Source organism: Phocoena sinus, chromosome 18, assembly GCF_008692025.1.
Source record: "Phocoena sinus isolate mPhoSin1 chromosome 18, mPhoSin1.pri, whole genome shotgun sequence".
NCBI lineage: Eukaryota > Metazoa > Chordata > Mammalia > Artiodactyla > Phocoenidae > Phocoena > Phocoena sinus.
In genome coordinates this window covers 3,924,534-3,952,133 of record NC_045780.1, presented here as the reverse complement: position 1 = coordinate 3,952,133, position 27,600 = coordinate 3,924,534, and the positions used below count along the sequence as shown (strand labels likewise).

Genomic DNA, 27,600 nt, shown 5'->3' with positions numbered 1-27,600 from the left:
GTAAAGGATTAAAATATTTCATGTTAGTTTAAAAGGGACGCAGTGAGCCCAGCACTAGTTACTGACTGACATTAACTTCATGTAAAAATGACTTTATCTGCCAACTTTTGGCAGAGAAAGTTGACACTGAGCTAACTTAAGTCATAATCCAAAAAATAAATGTATTCAAGTCATCCGAGAAATAGGATGAGGACTGTTGCCAGCAAACCACTGACCAACGCTGAATCTGTCACCTCCCTGCACTGCAAGGAAACAGAGTTCCTTCCCGGCCCTCTCCAGGCGTCCTGTAAAGAGGCTGTCATCGCTCATCAAGCTGTGGGCAGTGGCCGGGCTCTGGGCAGATTCTAGAACAGCTAACACACCGCTCAAAGGTGGATGAGAAATCCTTTTCTTGTTTCAAAACAAATGACACATGGTATACAGAAAAATTGTTTTAATTATTAAACACCAGGCCGTAACAACCACAAAAAGGCCCTCAGGATGGAACATCTGTAAAATAACAGAGCCGATTATTTTTAGTTGACGCGGCAGCTTAGGTGTTCATTAATCAAATGCTAATTAGGCCTCTCGCCTCCTTAAGAGTTGATTCCCTCATCCTTTCCTTCCTGTGCCCAGGATGCAGACAGTCCCCAGAAATCCTCACTTGGGTAATCCCGTCAACCCTCCCGACATTTCACTCTCTTTGTCCCACGAATGCATTTCCTCACCTGTCCTGAGATTTCCCTGGTCTCGCCTGGGGGTGTTGCTGACTGCCCAGGTGGTGGTCTTCCTGAGAAGGCTCCTTGGTCTCTAAGCTAAAATATTTGCCGGACTTAGGCCTTGCCCAAGGTTCTTCCCCACGCGGGATTAAACACACTCGGGTTCTTTTATAGATACGCTGGTCCCCAGTAAGGTGATGCCGGCTGGAAATCACTTTCTCAACAAGTCTGTTCCATGTTCTTTCTACATTTAGGGCCCTAAAGCCACCAGCACCACGACTGTCTGGCTCCTGCAGAGTTCTGCTCAAGACCCCATCAGGCTGGCCAACGGCAGGCCCCGGTCTGCGGCCTCTGATGGGGCTCCCGCCCCCGGGCGGGCACCCCTCCTGGCCTCCAGGGCTCCACTGCTTTCCGGGGACTCTAATGTAGGTCAGATTGGAAATGGAAACACCTGGGTGATTGTCAGTATCTTGACTTCTTGGAAAGAGGCCTGGACTTCAGAGATGGGGTCCAGCCCCTGTTTAGTTGGGCCACCTGGGCAGGTGGGTCCACCTCCCAAAGGCCAAGCTCCCCCCCTGCACAGGAGGAGACTGTCATTCGCTGCCCATGGTGATCATTATGAGAAAAATCTAATTCTGTTAAGCCCATGGCATTAAACACAAGCGAGGGGGCACTCCCTGAGATTAAAAGACTTAGAAACACAGCCCAAAGCATTACGTGTGGACCTCGCCTAGATCCTAAGACAAATCTAATGGAACCCTAAAAAGACAGGGCTGAGATGATCCAGAAGATCTCTTTACGGACTGAGTATCAGTCGATACAGAGGAATGATGGTTAATTATTAGATGTGATAACAGGCCCTGGAGTTATAGGGTTTCTATGTCACAACACAAGCAAGGATGAGATGTATTAGTTATAGACACGTTACAATGTAAGATATTTAGAGCTACATGTTGAAGTATGTAAGGGTGAAATGCTGTCACGTCTGGGATTTGCAAAGAAAAAATAGGGGTGAGGAATTCCCCAGTGGTCCAGTGGTGAATTAGGGCTCTGAGCTGCCATGGCAGGGATCCCGGGTTCAATCGCTGGTCGGGGAGCTAAGGTCATCCTGCAAGCTACGAGCATGGCCCACCCCACCCCCCAAAAAATAGGGGCAAAAAGGGGCTAGATGAAGCAACTGTGGCAAAATCTTGGTAAGTACTGAATCCGGGCAATGAGTACACAGCAATTCGTCGTCCTAGTCTCTCTACTCTCATGTATGTTGAATATTTGAATAATTTAGAAAACTTGAAAAAAATGAATGTACTAAGGGAAGCCCAGGCAGATGTCAGGATAGTGGGAGAAGTCAGAAACGAGGGGGCAATGTCAGTGTGTCTGGAGAGGAAGCATTTGTCCCTCAGGTCTGGGTCCCTCCAGGACAGGGATCTGACTCCTTTTTCCAAGTCCTCTGGGAAAGCCACGTGTGTTCAAAGGGCCAGCGAAACTGAATTGATTCTGCTTCTAAGTTAGAGACACAGGGGTGTTAACGCTTTCTGAAAGCCTACATATGCTACAGATTTAATATGTATTATTTCATTTAAACCTCAAATCAAATTGATGATAAGAAAACTAAAGTTCAGAGACGTTAGTAACTCAGCCAAGGTCACACAGCTCAGTGAGTGGCAGGGCTTGGAGCTCAGTTCAGGTCTGTCTCTACAGTCTCTGCTCTGGCCTCAGCTTCATGACACATCGATGGAAAAAATGCAGCTGGAAGTGAAATAAATCTTAAGCACGTGTTGGAGGCAGACATTTGCCACCTGGCCTGGAGAGGTTCGCTAAACTAATAAAATGACTAATAGGTATTTTAGAGGAAAAAAGTGGGAGAAGGGGTGGGAGGGAAACAAAAGGAAGACAGAGCTCACACCCTATTGAGGTATTGAGAAAAAAAGTATTCTTCCTGAAATGACATAAGGCTTATATTGGAGAAATGTATCTCCTGTTTTGGGCCTTGTTTATACTCATCTTTGACTCAGCAGTTGTACCAATTTTGACTTGGAGATATGATGATACCAACACTATTTTAAACATCAAAGTTTCTGTTTAAAGACCAAAGCGTAATGGATTTTTTTTTTTTTTTTTTTTTTTTTTTTTTTTTGCGGTATGCAGGCCTCTCACTGCTGTGGCCTCTCCCGTTGCGGAGCACAGGCTCCGGACGCGCAGGCTCAGCGGCCATGGCTCACGGGCCCAGCCGCTCCGCGGCATGTGGGATCTTCCCGGACCGGGGCACGAACCCGCGTCCCCTGCATCGTCAGGCTGACTCTCGACCACTGCGCCACCAGGGAAGCCCCCGAGACCAAAGCATAATGGATATTTTTTAGTTGAGTACACACTCAAAATGTATGGGGAAGTTTTTGTGTTTTTTTTTTCTTTAATTTATTTTTAATTATTTATTTTTGGCCGTGTTGGGTCTTCGTTGCTGCGTGCAGGGTTTTCTCTAGTTGCGGCGAGCAGGAGCTACTCTTCATTGTGGTGTGAGAGCTTCTCATTGCGGTGGCTTCTCTTGTTGCGGAGCACGGGCTCAAGGCACGCGGGCTCCAGTGATTGTGGCACACAGGCTCAGTAGTTGTGGCTCGTGGGCTCAGTAGTTGTGGTGCACGGGCTTAGTTGCTCCACGGCATGTGACATCTTCCCGGACGAGGGCTCGAACCCGTGTCCCCTGCATCGGCAGGCGGACTCCCAACCACTGCGCCACCAGGGAAGCCCTGTGTTTTCTTTTTAACGTAATTGGTTTCAAAAGAGCCTGGGAGAGTACGGCCTGGTCGGGGGGAGTGGACAAGCTTTCCTTTGTCTGAAAATCTTGCTGATGTGTTTCAGGCTCTGACTCTGGTTGTTGGCAGATAACACTCCATGAGGAGGCCCAGATCGTCAGTGAGGACGGCACCCTGGCTGTGCGGAGTAGCCTTGATGGAGTAGAAGCTGGGTGGACACGGGCCGTGGCCCAGACGGAGGAGAGGATCAGATTCCCCTGGAATTCCCGAGAGGTGGGTGGCCGTCTAGATTTCCCCGTGAGTGCTGGCTCAGGCCGGGGGGCAGGGAGCCTGTGCGTCAGTGTTCACAAAGGACAGAAAACCACACGGGGGATGCAGTGATGGCTCACGGCCCAGGGAGGACCAGCCGCACGGCTTCCTTTGCCCAGGGCTCAGCATAAGCTGTGCTGGGGAAAGCACTTACGCGAAAGAGAATCCCACTGCCTTGCTGGCCCAAGGCAGGGGCAGCAACCAGAACTCTTGACCTTGAAACTGGAGAAAATCAGCGCAGGGCCCACCCCACTCCCCTCCCACCAACTATGATGAGCAGAAAGAAGGTCTAGAACAAGACAAGGGTCTCCTTGTTGTTTATCCAGACTAAGCATAACTGGGAAACTAGGTGTTTCCATCAAATACATTCAACCTTTTTTCTCGCTTTGATGAAACACCTAAAAGACCAGGACACCCCCTACCACACACCAAGGAAGAAGAAAAGTTTAAGGGGAAATAATTAGTTTGTCATCTTACATGACATTTTAGGCATTTGTCTGAATTATGTTTGTAAAGTAAGTGAGCATCGGTAGATTTTCTTCCAGCAGGAAAAAAAAAAAAAAAAAAAGAATGAGTTCCACGTTGGGAATAAAGAGGGATGGATGAACAACAAGGTCCTACTGTATAGCACAGGGAACTATATTCAATATCCCGAGAGAGACCATAATGGAAAATTTAAAAAAGAATGGATGTATACGTATAACTGAGTCACTTTGCTGTACAGCAGAAATTAACACGACGGTGTAAATCAACTGTGCTTCAATTAAAAAAAAAAAAAGCAGTAAAGAGGGAAAAAACATTACCAAATATCGAAACAAGGAATTCTTCCGCTTACCTCCTCATTTTTCAGATGGTACAAAGTAATGGTGTGCGTGACAGACTCTGCTCCACAGACGGAACAGTAGGGCTGTCTCTTGGGAAGGATCACCGGGAAGATGGTTTGGGGAAAGGTATTCTCAACGATCTAAATATCACTAAGTTTCTAGCATCTCTAAGCTACACACACTCCACAGCGAGAAAAGTGTTCCACCCGGAAAAACCAAACTAAAAATCAAGAAAACCCATTTTTGTTCATTCCCTTGGTATTTCTTACTTGATGATACTTTCTAGATATCTAATTCCCCTTCTCATTATCAGCTTGTTTTCTCTAAGTCACGAGAACAGGCTGATTTATGCCCAAATGACACAGGTTAATTTTGGAAACCGATTTACTCATGAGAAAGGGCAGAAGCCGGTTTGAGAGATTTTAAGGGTTATCAAAATCGTGAAAAAGTTTGGGGGCTGAGGTAATATCACTAAAATGTGCAAGTATTTTGCTGAATGAATGAAGGGCACATAGGGACACTTAAGCGTCTCCAGCTACCATTTCAAAATGGTCATTTGGCACAAGGGGGTTTTAGGATTCACGCGTAAAGATTTTGCTTCTATTTCTTTTGAGTACGTTCCCGAGGAAAACGCTGGACTATTTGCCCGCCGCTTGGATCGGGGTTTTAAGACTTGGCAGGCTGTCCTCGAGGGGCCCTCGGGAAGGGCGTCAGAGCTGAGCTGAGGAACAGCGATGGTCAGGGAGGCAGGATGCCTGGGGACTGGGGCAGTGGGAGTTGGGGGGACCAGCTCCAGGCCTGTGCATCTCCGCACAGATAGGACCACCTCCCCATCTGTGCTTCCACGTGAGCTCTACTCTCAAGCCACGAGATGAAGGGCCCTGTCACTAGAGGCCAAGCGATGCCCTGTGTCCCTCTGTGGCCACTTTCCACAGGAGCAAATGCCCCGGAGCACCAGGTGCACGGATGCTGCAGGTTCACCTCCCTCTCTTCACTGGACTTTGGCGTTTTCCGCTCAGTCAACAGATACCTACAGAGCTTCCCCTACGTGCCAGACTGACAGCGGGAGAGAGATGCACGGATGAACCCAAACATCTGACGGGGTGGGGAATCGGGCACGGGGAGCTGAGAGAAGAGACAGAACACTCAGGGTCTCTCAAAGAGGGAGTCAGTCCCTGAATCTCCGGAAGGAAGGACAGCGCGCTGCGGAAATCTCTGCCCGCGCTCCTGCCCTGGCCACCCCTCCCCCAGCCCGCGGCAGCTCCGGAGCAGCTCAGGAATCCAAGCAGGTGATGAAGGAACAATTGTGAGGGCAGAGTCTTCTCCCAAAGAGAGCAGCTGCCTCTCCAGGCTGCACATGGACCACCCAGGAGATCTGGGGGCCATTAGGAGGGAGAAGGCAGACGTGCGGGGAGGTGGCACTGAGGATGGTGGGAGGCCTGGGGCCCCTGAACTATCTTCCTAGGAGCACAAGAGTGAGGCCAGATCCTGGGACAGAGAGAAAGGAGGCCGTGACCCCTCGAGGACCTCCTGCACCCAGCCGCTCACAGACACTCCCATCGACTACCACCGTCGCAAGTGTACAGATCACCCACAGAAGAGATCCCAGAACGTAGAAGGCAGGAGACGGCGTTTAAACCCTAGCTGTCTTCTGATCCATCTGAACATGTAAAAGTGAATTTTGAACAGGATAAGGGCATTTAGAAATTACATTCTTTTTGAATCTGCAAAAGAATGTGTGTGTATATATATACACACGTAGGTATAACTGAATCGCTCTGCTGTACACCTGAAACTAACACACATTGTAAATCAACGACACCTCAATAAAAAAAATAAATATTTTTTAAAATTTACATTTTTTTAATCAACCGCAAGCTCTCTCAAGGCTGACAGCCCACGACACCCTTCAACATCACGACCCTTCTGCCAGACTGAAGCCCAGCCCCCGACGTTGTGCTGGTCTCTACGGGTCGATGTGCTGTCACACGCCTTGTTCCATTAAAACCCTAACACAACACGCCCCCCACCAGCCGGCCATTCACCTTCTTCTAGAACGGATGAGGACAGTCTCGTTACAGGAAATCTCTCACCCAAGGCCGCGTGGCTCACCAGGACCAGAATTCAAACGCGGGCTCTGAGCTCTGTGGACGCACGCGGTCCTTCCCTGCACACGTCCGACTCAAGCCTTTGCCCAGGCGTCTGCCGCAAACACGCCCTCGTCCTTTCCGTCCGTTACCATCTGCCCGTCCTCAAAGCCCATCCTGTCATCGAGAAAGGCTTCCCGATGTCAAATGGGGAGAAGAGCCCTGCTCACCCTTAGCCTGTGTGGCCCGTGTTAACAGTTACACACAGACCACCTTAAAGCCCGGCCCCGCCCGCCCCAGTCCTGACTTCAAGCTTCAGGCAGTGACTCTGTCCCGTTGATAGATAACTACTTACAACAGCAAGCACAGCTGCCATACAGTGTATACCAACGGACCCGATAAAATTAAGTCATAAGCACACACAGAAACCACAACTTCAACGCCATACTCTTCAACCCCTTTCCTAAAATATCTAGTCACTTGAGATAATATTCCGAATACTTCTCAAAATGTTCGGATTGTCTTTCCTAAAAGCAAAATAAAACAAACAAAATGCTTTGTTTTCACTGCTTTGAAAGATGGTACAACAGAACAGAAACAAAACAGAATATAAATACAATAGAAGTATTCAACCTCTAGAGTGTTGTTTCTTGAGCAGTTGGCTACAGGGTTCCTTCTAAGCCCTGAGAGGAGAGTCGCGCTCATAATTTCCCAGACATTCATGTCCCTAAGGCAGCAAAAGTCTCCTTACTACCCTGCAAATTCTCCTTGGGCCCAGGTCAATCTTCTTCGGTAAAATTTAACCAAATGCAATCGGATAACATTTTGACATATGCGATTAAACAAAACCTACTCACATGCCCAGCAGTTGGGTGTGGGGGGAGGAAGCTGAGGCTCTATGAGGAAGAAGAGGGGTCGGGAGCCCTTGCGTCCCTGGACCAGCCGGTAGGTCACGTGATGCTTTCTCAGCCCCAGCAGCAAAGAAATAATTCATTAAAAACAAAACCCACCCCGGGTATACCCGCAATGAACTGCAAGCAAATCTACACGAGTAACACGCATTCTTCAGCCAGCAACCCTTCAGGGCAGATACACTTTAGTTTCAGAATTGGGCCTGGTATCAAAAGGCCTGGTTTTTAAACACTCTGCTAATACTGCCAACACAGAACTTCCCCCGAAGATCGCAACGCTACTATTTCTATTTTCCACGCGTGGGTTGTTTTCCCACGTCCAGACCCCACATAAACCCCCATCTCACCCAGGGGCAGACCCAGGGACCCAAAAGTCAGATCTCACGTTGCCCCCGAGAGGGCGAGATTTACACCTCACGCAGCCCGGCTCCCGCTGCACACCAAGAAGCGGGAAGGAAACCCGGGAACGAAAGGCAGGAAAAGGGAGAGGGGATCCTCGGGGCATCGGCCCGGGGCTGCCCACCTCTTTCCGTTACTGTCCCGGAGCATCGCTTTTCCCATCACCCTGGACTTCCTTTCCAGCTCCTGCACCTCCTCCAGAAGTGTTTTCTTGCAGGTGTGCTTGGCCCTGTGTCACAAGGAAGAGACAAGAAGGACATGACGCGTGAACTTTACACAGCCTTGAAGATGAGCTGCTCCCTTCGTGGGCCACATCTCATGCCCGCTGACCCGGGCCCAGGCCTGGGGACACCACGGAACATTCACTGTCCCCGTGCATGGCAAGGGCTCCACCTCCGCAACCTGGGAAGCACCCCAAGTCCTGCAGAACAGACTCGGGCCGTGAGGGTCAGAAGCTGCCCCCCCTAAAGAGCATCGCCTGTCATTGCAGAGCTGGCTGAGGCCCCCTGTGTCCAGACAGAAGCCCGGGGTACCTGGAGAGTCGTGGGTCAACCTCTAAAGCTTTTCACTGCAGGACCAAAAAACCCAGAGGATGCTTTAATCCTCAGCCTAGTGGATGCACGTGGGTCCCTCGGGCTGTGCCCCGACGGTGAGATCAGGAGCCAGGGGGGGGTGGGCGGGGCGGGGGGAACAGTCTTCTCTCTCCTTTTAGGGTGAAAAGAGCCACTGTCGCAGCAGGACTGGGAATTACGATGCCAGAGTTCACAGTCATCGTGCCAAACCCTTGACCTGAAATTTGGGTCAACACAAATATCTGGACACCGATTTCCTTTCTTCTCTTGCAGAGACTTACCATCAGGGCCCATGTCTGCAGGCCTCGGCGGCGTGAAACAAGGGATGGGGTAACAAAACGGTCTGGCCTTTCCAGCCGTGTAAACTGTAGACGGGCCCCTCTTCCTTGACCTGCAGGAAGAGTTACCTGCACCCTTTCCTGATTAAACTAAGAAATACCTTAACAATGTTCCAGTAAGTGTCCGATTGCAAAGGTCTTCCTAAAATTGAGATTAAACAGAGAGCAGCTGGTTGGAAACTATACAGGGGAAGAAAGGGCATTTAAGGAGACACAGGTTAGAAATGGGAAAAGAAAAACTATAAAAAGCAAGAGGGCCCTAACGGAGCAGCCCAGGGCAGCGTTCCTTTTTCTGAAAAGCTTGTTAGTTTCCGTACAAATGCATGTGGGGAGCCCACCAAGTAGCCGGACTCAGAGACAATCAGAACGAAACCGAGCGCATCTTCAAGGACGTGGGACAGTGAGATGGAACATTCTGGAGACGTGAGCTGTTCTACGGAAACACGTACTCCCGTCTGCCCTCCACCTTCAAGGAAAGGAAGTCTGTGAAGACAGCGCCCAGTCATCTGCTGACACCCCAAGTTCATCTCCGAGGGGGAATCAGGGCTGAGACTCTGTATATGGGTCAGTCATTAATTTCCCCGGAGGAAACAAGAGAAATGAACCACATAGGTTTTCACACATAATTCCTTAACCACACCAAGCAATGTTCTGAGACTCAGGGGTGTAAAATACTGAAGTTCAAAGCGGAGATGGCGGAATTTTCATTTAAACAAGAAATGAGAAAACGTTTAACTTTTTGCTGGAAAGGAGACAGTCAAAAAGAATGTGACAGTTGATACCGTTCAATATGAATGAATACGCTGGGCCCAAACTTTACCTTTGAACTCGCGGGTTTCTGGGGCTGTGTGGATGAAAGCCAGCTGGGTAAACAACCAGCCCCACTCCACGGGTTCACGCCAGATACGTGGGTCCCGTGGAGCATGTCCTAGAGAATGAGCTTTCTCGCTTACTGTTTCAGGACTGTCCTCACCCCATCATCCTCCCTTGCTCTGCACCCTCCTGCCCACAGAGCAAGCAGGGTTCATTAACCCCTAGACCAGCCCCCAGTGTTCTCCTCTGGGCTAGGGGCTAGGGGCTGGGGGAAGTGTGACACAAAGACGTAGGCTTGGAACAGGAAGCCTGGACCACAGGGCGCAGAGCACACTGGAAATGTACAGCCTGGGCCGAGAGCAAAGAGAGCCTGACCCACTGTGCTGGAGCTGCTGGTTTCCACTCATTCACAAAACTGCCTGAGAGGGAAATAATTTCAGTATCTTGATGCCCCTGGGCGTTGTTCACGTTCCCAGTGGATGAAAGTGCATCCATATCCAAGATGGATACCATCCAACTTTATAGTATCAATATTTCCACTAGGCTAGTTCCCGTGAGCCAGCCTGGGAGCTTAACCAGTATGAGAACACAGTTAGTCCTTCTGCATGAAGCACTGCTGTACATACAGGTGACGCTAGCAATTTAAAGCCATTTTCTCGGGCTTCCCTGGTGGCGCAGAGGTTAAGAATCCGCCTGCCAGTGAAGGGGACACGGGTTCGAGCCCTGGTCCGGGAAGATCCCACATGCCGCGGAGCAACTAAGGCTGTACGTCACAAATACTGAGCCTGCGCTCTAAAGCCCTCGAGCCACAACTACTGAAGCCCGCGCGCCTAGAGCCCGTGCTCCGCAACAAGAGAGGCCGCCGCAGTGAGGAGCCCGCGCACCGCAACTTAGAGTAGCCCCCGCTCGCCGCAACTAGAGAAAGCCGCATGCAGCAACGAAGACCCAACGCAGCCAAAAATAAATAATAAATTAATTTAAAAGAATAAAATGGAATAAAACCATTTTCTCAAGAACCTCTACCCAATAAGGCCTTACTTAAAGAAATGATTCTAAGACCTCCCCTGTCAAAGTCTGCGTATGAATGGACTAAAATCTAATACGTATTTCAAAAGCCAGGCTCTAAGCATTAGCCACTGGCATGGAAACTGGATCTCTCCCACTACCTGTGGACAGCTGGTTCCCAGGGGTCCAGGACTGCTCACCCAACCCCACGTCAGGAGGCCAGGTGATCACAGAAGGCTCAGGTAGGGGCGCTCAGCCCCTGTAAGGGAGTGTGGTGACCCGCAGTGAGCCTTCAGATAGAACGGGAGTATCTCCAGGTTCTTAGGGATTTTTGAAATAAATAAGTCGGCTTAGAATCTTGCACTTTTCATCTTCTTGTTTCTGAAACCTTTTTCCTGGACTCTTTCTTTCGTTTCTTACGGAAGGAAAGCAAGTCAGAAGGAAATGTTAAATTCTAAGTGGAGATGAAAATATAAATACAATGTGCTTCAAAGAAATCAGTCCAGTTAGAAAGTATTAAAAAAAAAATCAAGGCCCCCGTTGTACACAGGAATTTCTTATTACCTTTTATTTCCATTGAACTGCTATCTGGGATTATAATAAGGAAATGAAGTCATTCTGGACTTGCTGAATGCATCGTGTGTTGACTGGTAAGGTACCAGAGATACAGCTAGACAAGAGGAGATGGGTTCCTACGTTCCGTGGCCTTGAGCTTTGTATTATTTTTATAAAGCAACATAAATGAACTTCTCCTCGATGAGCGTAAGTACATGGCAGCTTACCTAAAAATGCTGTCATAGGTAAACATTTTGGAAGCACGTAAGCTAAAGGATATTAAAATAGTTCTGGGCAATTTAAACTTCATGCGTGTAATAAAAATATTCATTAGCCAGGTATCACATACAATCAGTTGCTTTAATAAAAGATGTGTTAGTCTGGTCCCTCATGAAAATTCTGGTTAACAGGATAACAGAGGAGGTATTATACAGTGTCCAAATCTGACTTAAGATAGACTAATAGTGGATCTTCATTCAGAAACTCGATAGACTTCATGGAAAAAACGATCGAGTTACCTCATGCCGTTTTCTTTTTCTTTACTGTTAACAATGCAGGTCCTGAAATGGGAGAGAGACTGGACAAGGGAAAGGGAAAATGCAGGAAGACAGAGCAAACCAGAGCATACAGAAATATATGTGAAAGGGCAGGCCTGCCTTGTGCTGGAATGTAAAAGCTCTTTCAAAATGGAGTTAGCCACCAAAATTCAAAACAAAACCAAAAAGCCCTAAGACTGGTTCAAGGTGGACTTCCCTGGCGGTCCAGTGGTTAAGGCTCTGCGCTCCAAACGCAGGGGACCCGGGTTCTGATCCCTGGTCGGGGAACCAGGCCCCGCATGCTGCAACTAAAGATCCTGCACGTGGCAATGAAGATCCCGCGTGCCGCATCTAAGTCCCGGCACAACTGAATAAATAAATATTAGAAAAAAAAAAAAAGATCGGTCCAAGGTAAGATGAAAGAACCATCGCAAATCTACAGAAGGTTCCGGATGCTGCCTCAAGCTGACTCACCACAGCCACATTGTCCAGCTACTCCCCGACTCCCCATCATGTAACTCAGACTCTTCTCTCAAGTCCAAGGTACGGCCCAGCACATCGCGTGTCAAGAAACATTCCAAAATTTGAACCAAATAACGGGCGATTTTCTGGAAAATCAGGATGAATATTTTTGTTCAGTGTGCCAGAAGGAAAAACAGGACACATTTTATAAAGCTGAAGAAGGAGAAAGGACAGTTGAGTATCGTGGTCTCATCAGAGGTGAGCAACTCATAGTACGCTTTCCTTCTTGGGAGAAGCCTCTGATCTTCCTCGACTCAACAAGAAATATTTCAGGCTGGGAGTATAATAGGAAGTAAGACATGGGCCCTGCGATCAGAGGGAACATGTCCAAGGAAACGTGCCCAATTCCTGTCTTTGAGGAGAGGGCTAAGTATAGTGTAGACATTAACTGTATCTTATAAATTGGGCATATACTTCGGGCAGACACTGCAGGTGAGATGAGACAATATACCCTGCTCCTACCTGGCTGGCAAGCTCCTTGGAAAGGAAATGACTTTTACTCTTTCCAGATGGCGGAGCTGGAAGCAGTGGCATTTGATGTATCCTTGCTAAAATGTAAAGAGCACTAATTTTACGGTGCCAGGAAAAACCAAAAACAAATCCTGTTGGAGGGAATAGATAATTTGCTTCATGGCGACTGGGAACTTCTACTTGGAATGTATTGGAAAAGATCCAGAAAGCAGATGAAGAGGCAGAGACACGCTCTCTGAAATGGTAGAAGGACACTTCTGCCGGCATCTCCCTTGGCCATTATCTCGATCTCCACCAAAAACGTTTTTCATGACATTAATTTAACAGTTGAATTAAAATAGGCTGAGACTGATTTCTAATCAAATCACTGTTCTCAAGCCCTGTACACTGAAAAGTGATCTGACGTAACCAACACCACGTTCTATTTACCTGAAGCTAACTCGATGATCTCGCAAAACTGAAGAAATTTGGCAAAGGTACTATACTGTATGGCAACTGGGCTGTTACGAGAGCAAATCCTAGAACTAACATTTTCTTCCAGTTCATTTATTAGATTAAGAAAACATCTTTCCTGGGCACCATAACTTCATTTCCAAGGATTCTGATCCTGCTACTTCAAGAACACGGTTTTAGCAGATACCACGGAAGCAGTGGTAAATCAAGGCATTTAAGAAATTAAGAGTTATTTAGTGTTCACTAACAGTTGTCAAACTTAGTGAAGAGAAGAAAAAACAAAAACCACCTAAAATAGGTGCTATAAAATTCTCTCTCTCCCATTCCCTCTCCGCATTAGGTATCATCGGTTGCCAAGATAATGCCAAGATGAAGATTTTTTCCAAAAACATCCTTAACTGTCAGGCAAGAACAATTCTCACTGAGTATGGGAGGAAGGGAGAGAGAGAAATGAAATCTGATGTCTCTTCCTGGAAGGTTTGGAATGAAGTCTCAATTCTCTACCTCAGGGGCCCCAAATAATTATGCTTTGCCCAAAGTAAAGCCAATCCAGGAGCTGCAATTTTCAGGGAAGTTGGCAACTGTAGGAGGTATCAATATGACCTCATTTTGGAGTATTCCATCTTTTCCTCGCAGATGAAATACAATTTACATTATCTCGGAACTCAGTAGCTTTCTTTTTTTTTTTTTTTACATTGTACATAAGATACTTAGGAGATAATACATTCTGAAAGGTATAAACAAAAATCGAGCATGAATTATTTTCTGTCGAACCTATGTTATAATTTCTTCCTTGTGATTAATCTTCTCATAGACTTGTAAATTGACACTTCAGAAGAATTATATTTGAAGGATTCCTACTGGGAATTATTTGCAGAAATGAAGAATACTTGATTCCAAGTATTTGGTGATTTGAAATGACTTACATAAACATACAATTTCCCTTGAAGCGTGGGGTTTAAAGCCAGGTTCTATCTGTGATCACATAGCACTGATTTTCAGATAGAAGGAGAAATGAATTTTGAGTTATGTTCCTTAAACCTGATGGAATTTCTAAACTTAGAAATTCTCCCCTATAATCGTGTACAAGCAACATCTCTCTTGACCTTCACACAGCCTGACTCCTTTTTGACTATATTCTCATATTAAGGTGAAGCACAGGTTAAAAGAAAAAAAAAAAAAAAAAGACAAAACCCCAAATCCTTTATATCCGTTTCTGGCAGGTGGCAGGAGACCTGTTTCTTCAGAAGTCCCACAGCATCTAATACCCTACGCTGGGGCCCACTGAGGACTAACTGGAGGGCAACGGACAAGACCTGGGGTACCACTTCATCTTTCACTTACGCTTTCCACACCACATCTTCCATCAGACACGCGGTAGGAACCAGAAATAATCCCAGCCAGAAGTGCGCAGAGCTCAGGACCATGGCTGCCTGCAAGAAACAGAAGTGACATGTGCATTAATGCTCTTTCAAAAAAAAAAAGAGAGAGAGAAAGAGAGAGATAATTTAATCAGTGTAACACGCCCCATCACACAAAAGCAATAGAACGTATTAAACTAGTGAAAGCTGAAATATACACCCAGGAAAAACGGGAAGGGGACCGGCAGGGTGAGCGCCTTGCCGCGATGTTCATCAACTCTTGTCTCCATCCTGATATTTTGACGAGTGTTGTCTCCTTTTCTAAAGTGCTTCAAACCCCCACTCGGGTCAGAATATGCTGTCCTAAACCCCTCCTCTGGAGAAATGCTGGAGCCGCCAGACTCCACAGAAATAAACTTCACTCCATAGGCGCCTTGTGACCACCCACGTGTCCATCAGTTCCGGGTGCTTCACTGCTCTCCGTCACTGATGTAACCACACCTGGGTGCAGGGCAGAGCGGTTCTCAGCACCCAGGGGAGGAAGGTGAACAGGTTATGGTCCTTGTCTTCAAGGAACTTAAAATGGGGTGGTGTCTCCTACATCACACGTGGAATGGATGTGTCATGCTCATATGCTCTGGGGGTGAGAGGAAGGCTAGAAGGCTGGGAAGACTTCTTAGCGACAGAGTGTGGGATGTGATGGGAAGAGAAGCAGGATTTCAACAGCTACAGGGACAGAGGGAAGGCGATGACGGGGGAGACACAGCCTCCCAGTTCCCAGGATGCAGGGTCACAGAGAATTTGGGAGGAAGCGGGAGAGGGTCTTAAAGAAGAGTTACAGGGGCAGCTGTCAGTTAGGTGAGGACCTGAAAAGAGGGCCCAGGGCCAAGGCAGGGGGAGGGAAGGAGACAAGGGGGGAGGGGAGGGTGGGGGAGGGGAGGGAGGAAGGGGGAGGGGGAGAGTTGATTTTGCTCTGAACAGAATCGGGGCTGGGAAGGCAGAGTCCTTAAACTTTGTTTTGAGTGAGCGAGGCCAGAGGGTGGAGCTGGTAGCAGTGGCCAACTACTCGGACAGGGACCGAAGTTAAGTGTGACAGAAGCCTTCACATTCACTGGTTTCTCTTAGATTCTAAGTTCTCACCACTGGATTCTACCACAATCGATGTGTTCTGCTCCAGCCCACACCTAACCACGTCAGTCTTGCCACTGAACCCCAGCGTGTAGCCCTGTCTGTGGTGTCGGAACTTTATGACAACAAAACTGAGAAGCAGTGAGATCTGGGGTAAAGTCGAACACCAACCCTGGCACCGGAGCCCTTGCTTTCCTTCTCTAAAAACAAGATTGTCAGCTTTCTGGAAGAGCAATTTAAAACCTTAAAAATATGTGAGTACATTTTGCCCCATCAATTACCCATCTCAGAATGCATCCTATGGACACAAGTAAGAACCTGAGTAAAGAAGCAAGTACAGGAGTATTCACGTAGTGCTGTACCGTCAAAGGAAGTAAGAAATAAGTGTCCCAGAAGAGGGCTTACTAACTCTACTGTGGTCCCTACACCCAATGGACTTCTGTGTAGCAATTAAAGGGATGCAGAATTATAGTGTTGACATAGAGAGGTGTGATGTGACATTGCTAATAAAACGGACGGGTTCTGAGCATCTGAAGGGGACCTCCCCTGGCAACAAGGGTAGGGGTGGGAAAGGACGCAGGATTGGCCACAGCTTTGTGGCCACAGCTTTTGGTATCGAAATTTAGTCAGATTGCTCTTGTTCTCTCAGAGTAATAATAAAAAAGTGTTTACCGAGCTGGGCTAGGTGACACACGACACTTAATTACTCCCCCCTCCCCTCTCACCTGTACTACTGAGTGAGGTTTTAAAAGTACCCTTTTGATGTGCTAACAGCCCCACTGGGACGAAGGGCATCCTCAGTTAACACACCTTTAGCTAGCAATACTGTTAACCACTTAGGCGCCAAGTGCATAGGAAACCCCCCTGCCACCGCCGCTTGGGGGTAAAGTTACTTGATTCTGAGGCCATAGCTGGGCAGAGCCCAGGGAGGGCAGTGCTGGTCTGGGTGTAACGCTGGCACAGCATCACGTCCTGATAGACCAGGAATATCGACCAGGGACACCGTGAAACACGTGACCAGGGATTAGAGCACTCAGCAGCTTCTGCAGGCTCCACATCACACACGGTCATGGTGACAGATGAGAGAAGGTTCTAGAAAGGAGGCTGGAGGAGCCCGAGCTGGGCAAGGTCAGTTTGTGTTCCCTGGTGTGGGGCAGATTCGAGACACCATGACAGAGATGGAGGAGGGCACTGAGATTTCTTGGTGCGTCACCATGTACCAGGACTTCCCATAAAGCATTCCATGTAACCCTTTCCGGTCCCCTTTCTACGCAACTTCCCCCAGGGACCTGGGGCCATCAACATTCAAACCGAGGCGGGTGGACCCCAAACCCTACTCCCTCCCTGTGTGTGAGGAGTGAGGGGCTTCCTTCTCCCCCCCCATCCCCCCCGCCGAGCCTTCAAGCAGAGGAGAACATCTCTGAGTTTAGAGACAGCACAGGACTCAAGGCACAAGGTACACTTGAACTGAACACCGGGAACACCAGACCCCAAAGCAAAAGTAAATAAAAGAAAATCTGGAGGACGTGCCGTTACCAAAACAAAGAGAACAGGAGCCTGCCCAGCTCCAAGCCCAGCACTGGCACACGCTCTTACTAACCCTGTGCCTCGGTTGCTTCCTCTGTAAAGCGGGAAAAATGTAATACTTACCTCATAGGGTTACCATGGGGCTTAAATGAATGATTAATGCAAAGCCCTATAAAAAGTGCCTGGCACATGGTAAGCGCCATACACATTACCTATAACTAACTGGAGTTTTTTTACACTGCTGACGTAACCACGGATCTTAGGGAGACATCCTAGAAGTGGTGAATGAACAGTGGTGCAGAGCGACTACTCGAGGCCGAGTCGGGTGCAGATCACCTTCTGCTCCAACTCTCAGGAGGTTTACCCAGCGCTGTTCTCAGATGGATGGGCGGGCTGAGCTGCACGCTGCAGAATTCCCAAATGACAGTGCAGACAAGCTGCTTATTGGCGACAGGCAGCGGGGGTAAATTGCGACGCAGGCGGAAGCTGAACCCTGTTCTTCACACTCAGGTGTGAGTACCGCTAACCTGTACGGATGCCGCAACGCCGATCCAGGTCAACCTCCGACTGCCACGCCAGGCCCCGCCAGGCCACGCACCGCCTCCGATCTCTACAGAGTGTCACGCAGAGCACGGGCTCAGCGGTCGCTCTGCAAGGATGGAGGATGCTTGCCAGGAACTTTTGTGCCCGAGGAGAAAAGAGAGTACGTGCTAAATGCCCGTGAAAAACGTTCGCCGTGTAGCTGCGTGTCACCAGTATGGCGACTCTGAGTCACAGCCCAGGAAGAAGGGGGAGTTCTCAGCCCAAACTGTGTTCCAGAGCCCTTGCTGCTTCCACAGGGCTGAGGGGTGATGAAGCCTCCAGTCACACAGAACTGGCGGCGGGCGGAGAACCGGCCCCAGGCCATTTGCTTCTCTTGAGCACAGAGTGAAGAGGGATTCAGAACCAGAAGCTCCTGGAGGTCATTCTGGCCTTCGGGGCTCCCCTTAGACTCCCAGGTGGCAGGGACCACAAACTGAAGACGCAAAATCATTGTTTCTGAGGATGATAAAGACACCCCCTCCCCAGGAGCTGGCACTACAGGTACAGAAGGCAAGCAGCCCTCAGGGGACCTGCCAGGGGGGACCCCAGGAAGGGCCACCTCCCCAGCGTTCCTCTTTGACATGAATGGAGAGGCATACAACAGAAATCAGGTAATTGATAGAATGTGTGAAGTCACACACATATCCTAAACGGGACATCCTTTATCTCACTGAAAAGTCCTCATCCATTACTCCTTTGGGCATTTGGAATATCTTAAAAAATGCTAATATGACCTGGAAGATGTGTAAATTCTAAATTAGAATTAAAAAACCACCTGATAAACAGGCCACATTTTCCTGGACCTTCAGTCTCATGCAAAGATTTGAAAAATAGATCACTTCATATTCAAAAAAAGAACATTTTCCCAATAAATTTGCATGATTTCTTTTTTTCATAAAACCAAGTAAATATTATCTTAGAGATGCAACGAATGCTACAGGGTATCTCCCCAGGGCTCCTGGGGTACACGTGTGTGTCTCTCCCTCCTCCACTGTCAGGGGTGTTTCATGGAAAAAGAAATTAATTAAGGAGAGTGGACTTAAAAGTCCGGGATACATATCTGGGTTTGAAAATAATTAGCGCGTTAGATGGCCAATCGCAGGCACAGCACGTGCTTCAGCATAAGCTGAAGCGGGGGCTTAGTGGGGTAAGGGCAGGCGTCGCGCAGGACGTGGAGCAGTCGTGCGTCACCGGGCTGCAGCTACAGCACAGGTTCGCCGACTCAGGCTTCGTGAGTTTCCTACCGCTGCTCTGGATCAAGTTTTTTTTTTTTTATTTTAAAGAGGGAGAAACTAAGTGAGGAAGGAAGATGGACAGGAAAGAAGTAAGGAAGGATGAAGAATTTTTTTTTACGCGGGCCTCTCACTGCTGTGGCCTCTCCCGTTGCGGAGCACAGGCTCCAGACGCGCAGGCTCAGCGGCCATGGCTCACGGGTCCAGCCACTCCGTGGCATGTGGGATCCTCCCGGACCGGGGCACGAACCCGCGTCCCCTGCATCGGCAGGCGGACTCCCAACCACTGCGCCACCAGGGAAGCCCTGGATCAAGTTTTTACTGCTTCCCACCCACTGGATCTCTCGGGGTGCTTCTCAATCTACTTTCAGAACGGATACAGAATGGACAAGAAGGATTCTCCGTGGGGACAGGGCCGCTGTGCTTCTTCTCCTCCCCCTAAGTCCCAGTGAGCACGTGCTGGGGAGCAGAGTTCCTGCCCCCCAGGCAGCGGCCTCGGGCTACTAACTCTTTTTTTGTTGTTTTTTTGTTTTGCGGTACGCGGGCCTCCCACTGCTGCGGCCTCTCCCGTTGCGGAGCACAGGCTCCAGACGCGCAGGCTCAGTGGCTCACGGGCTCAGCCGCTCCGCGGCATGTGGGATCTTCCCGGGCCGGGGCACGAACCCGTGTCCCCTGCATCGGCAGGCGGACTCTCAACCACTGCACCACCGGGGAAGCCCTTGGGCTACTAACTCTTGCTGCTCTGGGGGATTTTCAGCATCTGAGCAGGTAGAGCAGAGCGAGGACTTTGGGTTCAGACGGACCTGGGACGGAACTGTGCCTCTCAGCTTTAGACTGTGACACTTGCACGGGTCCACGGCCCTCTGCGTTCCTCAGTCTCCCCCCCACCGTTAAGATCAGGACAGCAGAAGAACCTCCCTCGCGGGGCTGTGGTACCCAGCACCCTGTTAGCTGTGCTCACAATCAATCTCCCCAAACACCCAGGAGCCCTGGACCAAACCTTCCAAAATAAACACACGCTTCTTCCTTCCTTGTAGTCTACCTGGCTCCCCCAACCCCCAAACATCTGTACAGGGCCTTGTGATGCTCTGGAAACAGCTCTGCCTGTAAAATGACTCAGAAGCAGTGAATGAGCTCAGGGGCTGGCGCATGGCACCCAGCATCTGAGCCCCAGCCAGCTGGCTGCGCTCCATCCCTCAGCTGCCTTTCCGGAGCAGAACAGTCCGGGGACCCCTCGATGAGACATTTTCTCCACTGTTTTCTTTAACTCTGACAACTGCAACTGAAATTGAGCAGCAGCCCGCAGCCCCCCAGGGATTCCTTCTGAATTTCTCTCTCTCTCTCTCACTCCTGCCGTTACTTTTTAAGGCTCCTCTAACCAAAGTTCAGATTGCATTTTTTTTTTTTCAACAGAAAAAAAAAATGTTCTTGGGGAGAAAAGACTTGACTTCATAAAGAATTTATGATAACCAAATGAGGATTGCCAACGATCCATCCCAAGGACCAAACTGAGCAATTAAGGTGTATGCTTTCTACTTTTAAAATGGATTGATTCTTTCACGAAACTAGAAACTTCACAGCAACAGTCCATCTGCATTCCCTCCTCTAGTGGTTTGGAGCACTCGTTACGTGCCAGCCCTACGGTCCCTTGGAGAGACCTAGCACAGCCCTTCAAGGCTTCATCTCCACCCACTCACAGAACGTAGGGCGTGCTGTTAAGGTACCTCTTCTTCGTCTCCATGGATACGTTGCTGGATGCACATAAGGATCCACTAGCACACCCTGCAACAGCTCCAAATTCCCCACGAGGGTTTCCCAAATAATAGACATGTGTATTAGTAGCCGAAAACCAACCCTCCCCTCTTCCAACCCCTCCCCTAGCATTTCCTACTTTAATTAAGCGACACCGCTGGCCTCAGGCACAAGTAAGAGGTGGGTCTTGGTTTCTGCTTCTCCTCTCTTCTATTAAACCTCTCTTCCTGGGCGTTCCCGCGTACATTATTTCTAAGTCCCACAAAAACCCCTGCAAGAGAGACACTAACTGTTCCCATTTTACAGATGAGGCAATTAAGGCTCAGGGGTTAAGTGGCCAATTCAAGGTTACCTGGTAAGGGGCTGAGTCAGGATGTGAACCCAGGTCTCTCTGAGTCTAGAGCCAGGGCCTGTCCTGTGGTCTGAGATCCATGTTCTTAACAGACAGTGGCTTTAATGTCTACTCATAATTCACTAGTATTTTTTTTTTTTACTATATTTGCCAGTGTTTCAATAACTTTTATTTTAATAAATTACAAGCCTTTAGATGTATATAATCCAGCTTCCATTTTTAGCCCAGAAGTCCTACCCTGACTTTTCCAAACATAAATGAACTCTGCTACAACATTTCTGACCCTTGTCTTCTTCTATTCTGCTTAAAATGTAACATTTTTAAATGATGAATTTAAAAACTGGGCTCTTTCATGGTAATAATGTCCTTGTTCCAGAGCACGATGCCACGTGCTGACTCAGCGAGCAGGCGTACATCGTTACTCAGTGAAGCACAGACTGCCACGTCTTGGGGCCCAGTGAACAGACAACACAGCACATGTCCGTCAACCGATGGCTCAGAATCGGGACAGCCTGTGGGTCTGAGCGGGTCTTGAGGTCCTCACTATTCCTCGGTAGGCCAAGTCTTATTAAGGTTGGTACCTATGAAGCAAAACCAACATCTTAGTCTTCAAAGCATCCTGGCCGGCACTGACAGGACAGGTGAAAAGCAAAATCTTAACACCCGTAGAAGAAAAGGTGGGAGAGTATCTTTCTGACCCTGATTAGCTTTTAGAAAATTAGATACCAAACAGCAGAAACATTGCAGGAAAAGAGAGGAGTTCGCATTAAAAGGGAAAACTTTTGCTCTAAGGGACACCGTAAACAATGTTTAAAGAAAAGCCACACATCGAGAGATCTCCAGTGCACATTCCAATCCCGGTTACACGTATGCTCTGGGGAGACTCATACATGTCCACAAGCAGACATGTGCAGGAATGGTCGCTGCAGCATTGCTGGTGACTGACCTCCACCAGAAGTCAAAAACTTAAATGTTCATCAATAGGAGAAGAAATACATTTTGGCATATTTACATAACCCAAAACAGCATTAAAATGAGCCGGCTACACTTACATCGCTCTAGATAAACTTCAAAAACCAGTTCTGAAAAAAAAACCAAAGCAATCCAGTGTCGAGGGGGAGGGTGTATGTGATACGACCTATATAAAGTTTCAAAACCCTGCAAAAATCAACATTGCCTATTGTTGATACTTTCTACAGGTTTATACGTACATAATACATGCGTGAAAATAGTCAACGTGAAAGTAATGAGAGTATTTCTAGCTCAAGGAGGATGAGACTGGGAGGGCTACTAAGGGCTCAGCAGCTTGGCTAACATTTCTTTTTTTTTTTTTCTTTTCGAAAAGATATGAAGCGAGCAGCATGTCAACACTGGACTAGGCTGGGGATATAACTCCACATCCTTTGTCTCTACGTGTGAAGTCTGTCACCATGTTGAGAAATTCCACCAAAAGGGGGGGTCTCTGAAATAGCCAGGGGGACAAAGGTGAGCCTTGATTGGTCAGAGGGCAATGGGCAGGGGGCACGGAGCCCAGTGCAGAAGCAGGAGCCAGCAGGGAAGGGGAAGGTGGAAGCACAGGTCCTGAGGCTGAACGAGGCCAACTTTCAGAAAGTTCTGGTTGTGGAGAGAGCCTGCAGCTCACAATGATGACCACCTTGGGGCGATGGATGAGCTTGGCCGTGACAGCAAGGAAAGGGCCACAGATACCTGTCCCTGCTCAGCCCTTTTCCCCAGTCAGCTGGCTCCCTCCTCCCCGCAACCCTGTGAGGTGGGTGCTATATGGTCACTTCCAGCTTACAGATGAGGTCAGTCAGGCAAGAAGGGTCTAGGGTTTGAACCTGAAATGGGGAAGAACCTTTGTATTCTATTACAAGTTCATCACCAAAGGGATGTGGCCTAGAAGCTTAAATTACACATAACGGCCCGTCTCTGGGACCCCTGCCCCCCCCCCCCCGCCCCCACCCCCCGGCCCCCAGGTAATGAGCATTAAGCCAAAACACCTTTGTTTAGCTCCCAGGAAACATCCTGACCAGGCCCACTTGCGAATGACCTAAGGAAGGAAGAAATTAACACATCCCCTCTGGAGGCCGAACCAGGACTTTACTCCCTCCCCTTTTAGTACAAAAGAAGCCTGAATTCTAACTCAGAGAAGACGGTTCTTTGGGACACGAGTCCAGCATCTTCTTAGCCTGCTGGCTTTCCGGAGAAAGTCACTATTCCTTGTCCCAACACCCTGTCTCTTGAGTTACTGGCCTGTGTGTGGAGAGCAGTACGAGCTTGGACTTGGTAACAAACCCAGCCGTCTGACCCCAGGGCCCACACCTTCTCACAAGACAGGTGGGCTAGCCCTATTTATTCGGGGGCCGTTTGTACACAGTGATGGGTGAACCTGTGGAGATAAATGAGATCACAAAGAAAGGGAATGGGTGAGGAAAGACTTGAGATTAGCGTCCGGGTGATTCCTATACTAGGAGGTGGGGAGAAGGAAAAGGAGCCGGGACTTGGTGAAATCTCAGGGGGAGGGAGTCCAGGATGGAGCTGTGTTCTGAAAGTGAGGAGATTTTAGGGATGACAAGGGGGAGGTTGCTGAGGACGGGCGTGCAGCCATACCATGAGGAAATGGGGGAGGGAGGAGGGCCGGATGGTGCTTGTCCAGGACCTGAGACGGCTATGCGGGTGGGACAGGAAGAGAAAGAGCCTTGAAAGGGAAGAAGTCAGGAGGGGAGGGTGGAGAGTGGTCCCGCGGGGGCCGCAGAGAGGGGATGACATGGAACGTGTGGCTTTGGAAATTCAAGGGCCAATGTTAACTCAGAGGTGCTGTGGACGGCCTTCCACGACCCCGGGACACACAAGGCCGCTTCGCAATCGTTAAGGAACCATGATCCCAGCTCTTCCGGTGAACAACTGACTTGGAACAAAAGTTTCTCTCCTTCTCGCTCTTTCCTTGGGCTCCCAGGCTCCTGGGTGACTCGGGAAAGGAGCAGGAGACCCACTGCGCATCCTGGTTGCACCTTTGTTCCTGTAATTACAACCGTAATTCAGACGAAAGACACACGTGCACGCATGTTTAGGCGTGAAAGTTAACATCACAACCCGGAATATGAAATGCTACCTATGTGCGATGGGGCTAATTTACATTTACTGCGGGATCCGTAACTGTGTAATTTCCTGGCTTTGGTCTGTATAGTTTTTCAGACTCAACATTTTATTAACTTTTCCTTTAAACCAGCTATCTGTCTTTGGCTAGGATTCCCCATCGTACTCGCACGCATATTTCCAAGCTGAATATCCTATTTTAAAAGTCTGTCCATTTCCTCTCATCTCCCTCAGTCCATCTGTATTTTTTACATCGAACCTCCTGGGTCCTCACCCTTTTTGGCTCTGTAAATTTAATTAATGTACTTCTGACTTTCTTTACAAGGTCACTGTTGAAAATTTACATAAAACAGATCCAATTTTTTTTCATCACACTCTAATAGAAACACATCAGCTACATTTCCCTTTCCCATGTATTTCAATTCCTCTTTTCAATACAGCTTCCCAAGTTTAAAAATTCGTAGATATAATGGCACATGAATGCTTTTGACTGATTCTTCTATAGAGAGCCTACTACATTTCAGCATCCTCCCATGTTAGAATTGGGTTATCATGTAAATAACATATGATACCATTTGCTCTTCATAAAATCATCTAGACCTTCTTTTTTTTTTTAAGAGTTCAGCACAAAGATTTTACTTGTTCAGTTATACATTTATATATTCTTTTTCATATTCTTTTCCATCACGGTTTATCACAGGATATTGAATAGAGTTCCCTGTGCGCTACAGTAGGACCTTGTTGTTTATCCATTCTATAGATAATAGTTTGCATCTGCTAATCCCAACCTCCCACTCCTTCCCTCCCCTCCCCCTCAGCAACCACAAGTCTGTTCTCTATGTCTGTGAGTCTGTTTCTGTTTCATAGATAAGTTCATTTGTGTTGTATTTTAGATTCCACATATAAGTGATATCATATGGCATTTTAGACCTTCTTTTCTTATGTCTTTGTTCCCCTCAATATGGTTGAAGGCTCTGAGGGATTTCTTTTGCTTTTTTAGAACTGTCTTCTTATATTTCTATTAATTGTGGAGAAATGAAGATGTTCTCAGAGGAGAAACGAATACGATAATTAGCCTTCTTTCCCATTATTTCAAAAACAAAGCCAATGAGGTTACTTTGAGTCTCTGTTAAAAAAGGAAATTCCTAGCTGACTACATGAATGAAGTCTACTAATGCCTTTGAGATTTTGAATAATACAATATTTATTTCAAGGATCCACTTTGTTTTTCCTCATAGTTTTACTTATTTACTCACTATGGCATTTAATGCCAATGAGATATAATTTTGTGTTTCCTTTATCTCTTTTTTTCTTTAAAAACATTTATTAGTAAGCCATCGTCATTCCTTTGTTCTCCGTATTAACAACCTGCTTTCTCCCTGGCACAAACATTTATATGTAGCCCCCGAAAAAGCAAAAACAAAAAATTCAAACCAACTCTAAGGCGGGAATAGCTGAACGTACACCTTTGCCTGTAATTCCTTCTACTGAAATCCTTAACAGGCTATAAATAAGTTGGCAATGAAACCAGTGGAAGAGAAAAATCCGAAAAAACATGTTTCCTGAGTTCTGTTCCTCCTAGAACCCCTATTTAAATACTTTGCCTTATTTCTAAATCTTTCTTCGATGACCCTCACTGGTTGAGATGATTCTAATCAGATCATCCCTTTCTTTGTGGCTGTTTAAATAACTTCATTTTTTTAAACCAATAACACATTGAAAGGTACTGACCAATGCAATTGAATTGTATGAGAAAGCTCAAACTGAAGTTCATTAAACCCACAGCATCACCTGGGAGCACTTAAGGTAATTGTCTTCTGGTCAGCTTTCCACAGAGCAGCGCTAAGGAAGCGCTGAGGTTCCCAGGTGGTCTACTGAGCAGACACTAAAACTGTCACCTACAGCACTGTGCTTTGGACCTCTAACTCACGGTGTCTTGGGAAGCGGGCTGAGGGTTTAGACAATAATAAAAATACCGCTGGTGGAACAGCGGGACAAAGGAACTTCAGGATGGCAAGAAACGGGCAGGCAGGAAGAGCTCTGTGTTACATTGGGGTAAATCAAGGCCAGCCTTAGAGGAATGTTCCCGGAAGCTGGGTGAGGGATGGATGGCCAACCTTCCAGGGCTCTGCCAACTGTTTCCCAGTGACTCATCAATCAGAGGGTGCTACTCTGATGCTTCCGTTTCACGGTCCCGCTAATGAACTCACAGATTAGAGTTTAAATGAACATCTGTGGGACCAGGGTTTCTTCCCTTCTCCCTTCAGCTGGACTTGAAGATGATGATTTACGATTTTTCTCTCAATTCAAGGACACCAGGAGAACATTTGTTTGGAGTCCGGATCCGCGGGCCCACTGAGGCTTTTTCCTAGAACTTCTCACTGTAGGTTCAGCAGGGCCTGTCCACGTCCCCACAATGAATTACTTCCGCAGACACCGGGCCCACGGCCTCCCCGAATCCTCCCCTGTAATCCCCGACATCTGTTCTGTGTCCAGTGCTGACCAGCCGACAGGCTCCCTCGGCGTCAGCCCTGTGATTCCAGCTGAGCACACCGGATGCGGCGAGGCTCTCGGTTAAGCCCTTGGCGGCGCAGCGGAAACACCTGTTTAGAACTTGTTCAAAATAAATGCGTGGTGAGCATTTCGAGGGGTCAGGTGGACAGCAGCAGTGAGGATTACAGAGCTCGGGGTCCTCGGGTGCGTTACATACCCCAATTCCTAGGGTCGGTGCACACCTGCACTTCTGCACATTTTAACTGAAGATGCTCCATCTGAGGTTGGCTTGGGGCTTACTCCTCTCTGGGTGACACGCAAAACTTCATGAAATCCACAGCTTCAATCTCAACCAAATGTCCCATATTACCTGATTGGGGCTCAAGCCTAACACCTATCGTGCTGTTTTTAACAGGATGTTTGATTTATCTGGAGAGAATACGACCCAAAGTAAACACGGGTCTCTGCATCAGTGCATCACATCTAACAGGGAAGCACAGCCCCACTTCATCCGGTAGGCGGTCCAGCTGGGGAAGGTGACCCAACACCTCTAAGCCTCATCATCGGTGGAGACGGCGTGTTTTATTTATTTATGGTACCGTTTGGTTCCAAATGCATCCAAGGGGGAACGAGTAAATATGAAAGAGAAAATAAGGCGACACAATTGAACACGAACTATCAAGAGAGACAACATGTCCTTCAGCTGGGCAGCCTGCCTGATTCCCCAAAGTCAACACGGTGAGCTGAATGCTGAAGTGACAGGCTCCCTGAGGCCACGTGCACGCACCTGTAAACTGGCGCCATCTTATCCTTGCGGGCTGCTTGTTGGGCACTGAG

At 48.1% G+C, this 27,600-nt stretch overlaps 1 protein-coding gene across 1 annotated transcript in view; it reads right to left on the bottom strand.

The window, feature by feature from the left end:
- ATP8A2 (ATPase phospholipid transporting 8A2) overlaps positions 1-27,600 on the bottom strand; it is a 444,189-nt gene that overhangs the window by 39,024 nt on the left and 377,565 nt on the right. The window contains exons 33-34 of the mRNA XM_032611707.1: positions 14,585-14,673; positions 8,100-8,204 (exon numbers count right to left, since the gene is read on the bottom strand). Of these exons, the coding sequence (XP_032467598.1) occupies positions 8,100-8,204; positions 14,585-14,673 (194 nt within the window). The remainder of the gene's footprint in view (positions 1-8,099; positions 8,205-14,584; positions 14,674-27,600) is intronic.